Genomic DNA, 9,591 nt, shown 5'->3' with positions numbered 1-9,591 from the left:
ACTTCCGGACCATTCCGGAGTTCCTCGTCATATCTGTGATCTCATCCAAAACTCCGAACAACATTCGGTCACCAACATACATAACTCATAGTACTATATCGTCAATGAACGTTAAGCGTGCGGACCCTACGGGTTCGAGAACTATGTAGACATGACCGAGACACCTCTCTTGTCAATAACCAATAGCGGGACCTGGATGCCCATATTGGCTCCTACATACTCTACGAAGATCTTTATCGGTCAGACTGCATAACAACATACGTTGTTCCCTTTGTCAACGGTATGTTACTTGCCCGAGATTCGATCGTCGGTATCTCAATACCTAGTTCAATCTCGTTACCGGCAAGTCTCTTTACTCGTTCCGTAATACATCATCCCGCAACTAACTCATTAGTTGCAATGCTTGCAAGGCTTATAGTGATGTGCATTACCGAGTGGGCCCAGAGATACCTCTCCGACAATCGCAGTGACAAATCCTAATCTCGAAATACGCCAACCCAACAAGTACCTTTGGAGACACCTGTAGAGCACCTTTATAATCACCCAGTTACGTTGTGACGTTTGGTGGCACACAAAGTGTTCCTCCGGTAAACGGGAGTTGCATAATCTCATAGTCATAGGAACATGTATAAGTCATGAAGAAAGCAATAGCAACAAACTAAACGATCAAGTGCTAAGCTAACGGAATGGGTCAAGTCAATCACATCATTCTCCTAATGATGTGACCCCGTTAATCAAATGACAACTCATGTCTATGGTTAGGAAACATAACCATCTTTGATCAACGAGCTAGTCAAGTAGACGCATACTAGTGACACTCTGTTTGTCTATGTATTCACACATGTATTATGTTTCCGGTTAATACAATTCTAGCATGAATAATAAACATTTATCATGAAATAAGGAAATAAATAATAACTTTATTATTGCCTCCAGGGCATATTTCCTTCAGAAGCACCGTCGTCGCCATTGTTTTTGCCAGTTGCAGCTTCCTCGCAGCATGGTCACAACATTTTTTTGCTGACGGTTCCAGCAATCGGCGTCTGGCAGTCTCTCGCTGTTGAAACAAATTACGTTGCCGGTTCCAGCTTTTGTGCATACTATTTGTAACATCGACGGTGACGGCATCACGACTTTCCACTACTGCTCTGGCCGGTTGCAACTTTCCTGGCGGTCGGTTCTAGCTTTTTATCACCACGGTTGCAGCACCCCTGGTGATCGGTTCCAGCATGCATCGCCACAGTCGCGTGGTAACCGTCTCCAGCACCGGCGGCGGCCTGCAGAGCACGAGCGACGTCCTGGGGCAATATTTTTTGCTACACCCGGAGGCCCTTTTTGTTGTGAGCAGTGACGGATTTTGCTACCACTGATGTACATGGCGGCAGCGAGGCTACGAGCGGCGGCGCCGGCAAGGCTACGAGAGGCGGCGACGACGAGGCTATGAGCGGCGGCGGCGAGGCTTTTGAGCGCCGCCCGACGAGTGGTGGTAGCGGGGGCTCGAGCGAGAAGAGAGCGCAGCTGTTGCATGGATGGAGCCAGGGACGAGGGCGGCGACCGGCGACGAGGACGGCCGGCGAGGGCGCCGATCGGCGACGGGGGCGCCGCGGGGGTGCTTCAACCTTGGTCGGGGGGCGATGGCAGGGCGTCGGACGTCGCTGTGGGCCGTTGCAATTTTGATAGAAGGGGAACAACCAGGAGGAGGACGAAGCAAGGGGGTCAAATCTGACGGCTCTTAATCGTGGTATCGGGCGGCTGGGGCTTGACCGGCCGAATGGTTCGGCCGGTGCGCCGGCGCCTATAAGCGCCCTAATGATAATGGTCATTTTTTTTATGTGTGTGTGTTGGGGGGGGGGGGGGGTATTATAGGATCTGGCTTTAGGCATGATTAAATCTTAAGAAAATATTAAACATGTTTAAAAATTATTTAAAGAATTGCGGACACACATTCGGCCTACACTTCTGGAAACAAAAAAGACAAAATATTCACCCAAACCCGACACTATTCACAGTTGAATTTGTCATGTTTGTATCTCTAATTGTAGATTGAGTTTTGAGCTGTTTTTTTGAAGTTGTAGACATAAGCATAGGTATATGTTGCCAAATAATTGAAGAATTTTTTGGACTGTCTATTTTTCTTTTGAATTGATCATACGATCTTTATTCTACTCCCCAGTTTTATGGCGTCATGCGATGCCGTGCTCTGTGACGAAATCATAGAAACCTCACCAGATTTTCCACTGTTTCTTTACTCGACTCGATGAGGCCTTGAAACGCAGCCGGCAGTCGCACCGGCCGCCCGGCCCTGCCTTTCGTTTTCAGGAGGAAGCTGGCACTTGCAGCGAGTCACTCGCTCCCCTAGTCCCATTCACTGACCGTCGGGCCCAGGGTTCGGCCAGGCCCACGAGTCAGTCAGGTTGTGCACAGTGCACAAGTGCAGCGGTGTCGTAGATGTCGACATCGGCCAGTGCCATGGCGACCGTGCGACGTCGCCGCCGACGCGAAACGGGAGGCGCTTTGCTTCCCATGGCAGTAGTATAAACAGCCGTCGCCAGTCGCATTCCATCCGCAGACGAGGGAACAATCCACACATCTTCCAGTGCTGTGCTGTGCCGTCGAACCCGCCGCCGGCGCCCGCGACGATGCGTGACCAGGAGGCGCCCACCCAACTCCCCCGCTCCCCCGCCACCGCCGGGACTCACCATCCCCCGGCAACGCAGCCGCCGCCAGCCGCCGCGGCCAGCAACGGCGGCGGGAGATCGCGCCTCCTCCACCTCGCATTCCTTTGCCTCGCCGCGTCGACGGCGGCGGCCTGGTTCGTGGAGCCCTTCGTGGCAGCCGCGGAGTCCCGCCTGCCCGCGTCCGCCGTCGCCGCCACGGTCCTGCTCCTCGCCGCGTGCTTCCACCTCACGGTCCACGTCGTCCACTCCTTCGCCGCGCCCTGCCCCCCGCGCCCCGCCGCCACCGCCGCGGTCAAGGCCGCCGCGACGATCGCCGTCACCGTTGGGGTAGGGGTCGCTTCGTGCCTTCACGGTGCCTGTGGAGCTCCGCACGAGTACAGAACAGCTTATAACTGAACGAGGCTTGGATTCGGGTATGTTGTTTCTGTGGTGTAGGTGCTGCTTTTGATTATACTGTTACTGCTGTAATTATTGTGAATGAAATATACCCAGGAATTGGTAACAGAAGGTTCTCCATTGAAATGTCATAAGATATCGATTGTTTGCTTGCTTGCCGGTGGTGTCTGACCTGTTTATTGTCAGTAGGATCGTTTCTAACAAGTCACACACTGTATTCAAGAGAAGGGGAAAAACATGTTCGACCTCCAAATATATCCAAGTATATGCAATCGAAATTTGGGTGTTGTTAGCGACACCTTTGTGATGTCCATTTCAATTTGGCACAATCATGGACCGACGACCGTAAGAAATTAGCCTTTACAGCTTACATGGTTTACATAAAAGAATTTAGAGCTAGCAGAACAAGAGAAAAAACTTTATTCAGAAAACGAAAATTAGACTAATGGCAATCAAAGAATTGTGAGCGAACCTGATTTCCCGCATATTTTTTCAGTATATTTTGTTTCAGATATTAAATATTGAATAATTTTGTGGCCGAATTCAGTATCGTTCTGCCGACTTGTATGATTCTCACATGTTTTATTGAAAATATTTTTTGTTATTCCTTGGGAAACCTTAATTTCCAATAGCTCAGTGACAGGATAGTTCTTAGTTAATAGGGAGATGGCGCAAATTACTGTGAAGATAAATGTTTCGATTTTCATAGCATCTAGTATAAGAAGGATGCATGTGATATCTTATAACCGTTTGTTTTTTCCTATTACCTAAGGGAAACTTCAAGGTCCACACAATAATTATTCTGCTCCTTGCACAGTGTAGCCTAGACAAGCTCTTAACTCCAAGAACAGTAATGCTGTTTCAGAATGATGATGCATAGATCACTCTAGCATTTAAGGTACCAACTTTATAATGTTCCTCACTAAAAGTTAAGCTATAAAATAAGTTGCTAAAATGTTTCCAAGTGCACTAAGCTGTGCCATGTTCTGTATCAATAAATATATAACCAGTACAATAGCCATCGTAACTAAAAGTGCTTCTGCTGTAGATGATGTCTCTAATAGCGCAATAGTTATAGGTCATTCCGGTATGAAAGTGCAACAGAAGTTAGTGGCTAGTACAACAGAAGTTCCACGTACAGACAGTTTGTATCCTGTACGAACTGGGATGCTCTACGTGTGATCTCACTCCTTCAACATGTTAGTTTAAATTAAATAAATATGTACAATTGCTTTGTGCTTTCACTCTTTGTCACATTGACAGTGTTATCAGAAGTTCGACTTCTATATGTACAACAATGAAGCACCCGACTTAGATACATATCGCATATTATTTTATAAAGCTGCTGGAGTTAATACTTAAAGTTTGAACCTTCCATTCTGTAGCAACAATTTTCTTGATTGAGCTATATTATCAGAGAAGAAACATCTTATCTGTTCTTTCTGAACCACGAAGAACTCTAAGTTTGATGCATCAGGACATCACGGCGGCAAATGTAGTGCATTCCTACTTATGGTCATGTTTTAATGAATGAGCCAATTGTATACTTGGAATGCATTTCTGACCCTCTGTTTCATGGCTCAATCCTGGCACCTGAGACTGACTAGCCTCATCAATTGCACTTTTAAGGAAAATTGCTCATGGCATTCTGATGACACCTTGCATTTACATCCTACAGAATCATCCTTGTGCAATCAATCCTACAGTTAGATTCCTATTGGTTTGCATATCTGTCAGATTTTTACTTGATTGGGTATCTGATGGCATCATTGTCTGGTGATAATGGTGTACACTTAGGTTTTCACTTCATTCTGTTATGTGTCATTTTCTATATGTTATTCTGAAGACGAAAACAATGCCAAATCACATGGAGCTTGGCATGACAAGTACATCAGAGATTGTGCACGACTCTTGTATTTTTTTTTTCATCCCCTGTTTTCTCTGGACGTTCCTGATTAGAGCAGAAACATGATATTCTACAAATGATTCTGTTGTATGAGTGCTATATAGGCGATGTAATAACGAACATTTGGAGTACTCCTTGCCTTGGTTTTGGTTTCCAGATGCACCGATGATGGTTCTCCCAAAAGTCTCCTCATAATTTATTTGCAGTTCTTTTTTCAACTCAAGGCTTCTCAATTATAGTTTTTGAGTATATGATTCATTAAGATTGATGTCCTATCAGATATTGATAATTTATGATATCTTATACACAGATGCATAACAGACCTTCAGTTCTGGTGGTTGCATTCCTATTGGGCTATCTCTCATCTCAGCTGGACGGGTGAGATTTAATTTAAAGAAACATGCATTTCAGTTAATCTATTGTCATGTAGCTAGCTTGTCAAACGTTCTTCTGTACAGTTTCACAGTTGGAGCTTATTATTGCAAAGCTGATGTTGACTTGACCTTAATCCTTTCGCGTCAACCTTCAATATGTCAGGTGACATGTACTTGCCCATCCCTCACCATTTATATTTACTGATAAACATGTGCTCGGTCCAGCTTGCAAGTATTAACTGACACCATCAACATTAACTTGTCACAGTGTTAGTTTCATGTTGCATTATTTTCTCTATTTTCTTAAAGAATCACAGAAGCCTTGCATGCAATTTTTTCAAGTACACATTTCACTTTCTTAAAGAATCACAAAAGCCCAGCATGTCAATTTTTTCAAGCACTCATTTCATTTGCGAACAATGGATGATATTGGACCAAAATTTATGCAAATGAAAGAAGCATTGGGCATCCCTTTGAACTAGACCATTGATTTGTAAACAACATCTTGATCGCTCCTCTGGCATTTTGGTTTTCGGCCCGGTTTCCCTCATGAACGGGGTCAATTTGTTTAGGTTTTTGATCTGGTTTTCCTTATAAACTGGATCAGTTCTCAGGCATTTTGGCCACTTTGAGTAATATATTCAGGTGGGGGAACTCCCCACCATGATTCTCAAAGAAAAAAAAAACATCTTGAACAACAATCCTTGCGAAAATCAAAACCGGACTTTTGTCACACTGTTTTGCATCCCTATATTTATCTAACACCCATTGTCACTATCAAGAAGAAAGGTGGGCGTAAGTCCCCTGAGACCTTTCCAAAAACTATAAAGAAGAAAAGAAACACAATCCACAAATCCAAAACAAACAAACCGATGTGACATTGTATCACATCTCTATGGTATGTACATACCATTCTGTCCTACTCACTTCCCTACCTTAGTCCTATGCCCCCCTCTCCCGATTGTAGCTCGACGACCTTTGTTGCCGTCGCTGCGCACCGGTGAATCCGGTAATGAGCCCATCGCCGCGGCGGAGCACAATGCCGGCATGGATTGCTGAGTCGGGGTACTTCTGCCGGTGCCTGTCTTGATGGTTCTGGCGTGGGTGCTGGTGCTTCTCCTCGACCTCCACCTTCATGTCCACTACCTTGTCCTCCTCCACAATGACTGTGAACACAAATGGGCCCACAGGGAAGAAGTCATCCATGCCGAGGACGGGCTCGAGGGCCTTGACCACCTCCCTCATGGTGGGCCTAGACTTTGGGTTCTGGCTGAGACACTTGTATGCCACCAGTGCTGCCACCTCGGCGCCTTTGCATGAGTATTGGCACTCGAGAGCTGGGTCCATGACTTTGTACAACCTGTCAGAGTGCTTGAGGTATGGTCTAGCCCAGTCGACCAGGTTCTGTTCCCTGAGTCGCCGTGCACGGTCCACTGATCGCAGCCCAGAGAGGAGCTCCAGGAGCACCACACCAAAGCTATATACATCGCTCTTGGCGGTCAAGTGGCCTGTCATGATGTACTCTGGCGCTGCATAACCATGCGTCCCCATGACACGTGTTGTCACGTGTGTCGCGTCGCCCTGAGGCCCATCCTTGGCCAGCCCGAAGTCGGACAACTTGGTGTTGTAATCCTGAAATCAAGCATTGAAATTTTGTTAGGGAAATAGCACGAAGTGAAATACAATGCGTTACAAGCTGAACAATTTTCTCAAAGTAGATGCAAGGTAAATATATGTGTACAATTGTACTACTGTTCGTGAATTACTAATCTGTAGGTGTTTCTGTGAACTTGACATTGAATGCTAAATGTATCTCAATTAATTGGATTCCTCAGATTTGGCATTCATCCAAGAATCTTCAGAGTTTCAGTCAGGTCAGAGCTGCCCATAGCACACTGGGCCAGCTAATAAGTTCAGAAACATGGCATCTTGGATGGTTCAACTGGTCAAAAGCTAAAGGTTGGAAATTAAGATTTGAGATCAAATTATTTGTCGTTTTTTAGACACTTTTGTAGTAATTCCAGCGTAAGAGGTGCGAAGTTGTGTTCGACCCCATTTGCTGGTAACCACTACTACAGTTCCCAAATGACAATCATTTTCAAAACTGCTTCTTTTCTTTACAGAAAGTCTGAAGTTACGGGAGGCTTACCAAGTCGAGCAAGATGTTGGAGGCCTTGAAGTCGCGGTAGATCACCGGCGGGTCGGCATCATGGAGAAAGGCAAGGCCCTTGGCCGCGCCGACAGCGATCTTCATCCTTGTCATCCACGGGAGAGAGCCATTGGTACCTGAAGATGGTAGGATGTTTCAGATCAGTTTCCTCCTCCACGTTGACCAAGAGTTGTAGTAACTTGCAAGCACCAGGAAGTTGGTAGGATAAATATTTTTTTAATCCAAAATATCCAGTATCCCTTTTTAGTAAATATCCAATGTCCACATTCATCTGATTTTAAAAAGAGAAAATGTGTGTTGTTCTTTTGGAAGGCAGAGAGCAGCTCAGCTATCCTCTTGACTTAGAGAAAAGAAACTTCAGGGGACAAGAACAGCTCATCGCTGATGGAACAGATGGCACTCGTACGTGCCTAGATTTCCAAATTAAAACATTTCTTTATCTTGCTGGTCTCGACAACAACCAAACAAACTAATCCTCAGAATGATTAATTGACAGCAGAAAGCAGTGAAGAAGTAACTCACTTTTGAAGAGGTGCGTCTCCAGGCTCCCGGCGTTCATGAACTCGTAGACCAGCATCCGGTGCTCGTCCTCGTAGCAGTACCCGATCAATTTCACCAGGTTGTTGTGCCTCAGTTGCCCAAGGAAGAAAACCTCAGCCTACAAGAGCAACCCATATAAGCCATCCATTCATGAACCAGACCTCGAAATTGATCTGCTGGCGCGTGCATTGCACTCTGTTCAGCACTCACCAGCCACTCCTTGTGGCCCTGCGTGCCGCAGTCCAGGTCGAGGTACTTGACGGCGACGGGCTGCGCGGCCAGCCCGGGACGGAGCTTGTCGTCGACGGCGCCCTTGTAGACCGGGCCGAAGCCGCCGCAGCCGAGGTAGTTGGCCCGCGAGAAGCTCCCGGTCGCCGCGCGGAGCTCGGCGTAGGTGAAGGCGTGCAGGTTGGAGCCGGACAGCGTGATGGACAGGTCCTCCGGGGACAGCGTCCCCGACGAGCTGAGGCTCTTGAAGGACATCCTCGACGACGACCTCGCGCAGCCTTTCCCCCGCCGCCCGATCCGCCGCCTGCAGTCGTCGTCGTCGTCCGCCACTCGGCCCCCGCCGACGCAGCACGAGAACGGGTTCCAAGATTTGGCGGCCATGGCAAAGAACCGAGAATCTCCGCGTATATCAATATCGTAGGAGGATCAAGAATGTTTCCCGCCACCCGGGGGCTGTGAGTGCAGGGGAGGTCGGGCGAGGGAGGGAGAAGGTCAGGTGAGCAGGACTGGAGAGAAGGAGAAGGCGGGGATCGGCTTGGGTGGAGGATGGAGTGGCTGGCCGGGCCTTTATATAAGTGTGGAGTGCGGGCCTCGCCCCTGCCGTAGGACTCTGATCGGAGGAAACAGGGGAAGGGAATATGGTGGTGGTTGGTGGCGCGAACGGCTCGCCCCTCCCTCCAACGGACCAGAGTTTCTACCGGCGAGACGACGTAGGTTTTCATTCATGGAGTTGACTCAAACCTTGTTTGTGGGAACGAACATGGGTGGATCAAAGTGACGGGCATGTCACACCGCGGTTTCATATACCAAATCGAACCGCGGGTTCGCGTTTGTATGGTGAAAAGTTGTTCGGGGGTGGACCATCGGACGTAGGCTAGGATGATTAAATTGACTATTCAACCTACTACTAACAGAGTACGTGGTTTTGCGCTACTGTCGCCGTGGGTTTATGCTACAGCTACAGGTGCCTTTAGCCCTTTTTTAAGCCCTGGCCGTGTAACAGTTGCTTCAATTTGCAGGAACGACCGGTCGAACCGTACCTGAAATAAAATTGACAGAAAGCGCAGGGCCTTTTATTTAGCTAAACTATTCACCTTGGGACATTCTAATTTGGACTTTGTGCAGGCCGTTCCGGTGAAAAGTAGAGTGAATTGCTCGAGGGACCGGAAGTTTCAAGATCAACAAACAAAGAAGAAGAGAACGGCCTGGTAAGCTGAATATCTTTTCTTATGAACACCTGAGTTGTTACTACCTGTATCTTTAAGAAATAGGCGAAATGCAAGGTTGCGCACCCGTTTT

General features: G+C 47.4%; 2 protein-coding genes across 2 annotated transcripts; one reads left to right on the top strand and one right to left on the bottom strand.

Annotated features, from left to right (window-relative positions):
- The first annotated feature begins 2,264 nt into the window (after window positions 1-2,264).
- LOC125509323 (uncharacterized) lies at window positions 2,265-7,615 on the top strand. The gene is made up of 5 exons (XM_087526231.1): window positions 2,265-3,091; window positions 5,291-5,358; window positions 5,439-5,517; window positions 7,190-7,313; window positions 7,478-7,615. The coding sequence occupies exon 1, from the start codon at window positions 2,640-2,642 to the stop codon at window positions 3,072-3,074; it is 435 nt and encodes a 144-aa protein (XP_087382357.1). The 5' UTR covers window positions 2,265-2,639; the 3' UTR covers window positions 3,075-3,091; window positions 5,291-5,358; window positions 5,439-5,517; window positions 7,190-7,313; window positions 7,478-7,615.
- LOC125509321 (EPD1-interacting receptor-like cytoplasmic serine/threonine-protein kinase) lies at window positions 6,289-9,381 on the bottom strand. The gene is made up of 4 exons (XM_048674278.2): window positions 8,275-9,381; window positions 8,047-8,182; window positions 7,504-7,640; window positions 6,289-6,986 (listed from the first exon to the last, which is right to left on the bottom strand). The coding sequence occupies exons 1-4, from the start codon at window positions 8,671-8,673 to the stop codon at window positions 6,297-6,299; spliced, it is 1,362 nt and encodes a 453-aa protein (XP_048530235.1). The 5' UTR covers window positions 8,674-9,381; the 3' UTR covers window positions 6,289-6,296.
- Between the last annotated feature and the right edge of the window lie 210 nt (window positions 9,382-9,591).

Source organism: Triticum urartu, chromosome 5A (assembly GCF_056163025.1).
Source record: "Triticum urartu cultivar PI428250 chromosome 5A, HENAU_Tu73, whole genome shotgun sequence".
Taxonomy (NCBI): Eukaryota; Viridiplantae; Streptophyta; class Magnoliopsida; order Poales; family Poaceae; genus Triticum; species Triticum urartu.
Note: the sequence above shows the minus strand (reverse complement) of the source record. Positions and strands in the feature narration are given on the sequence as shown.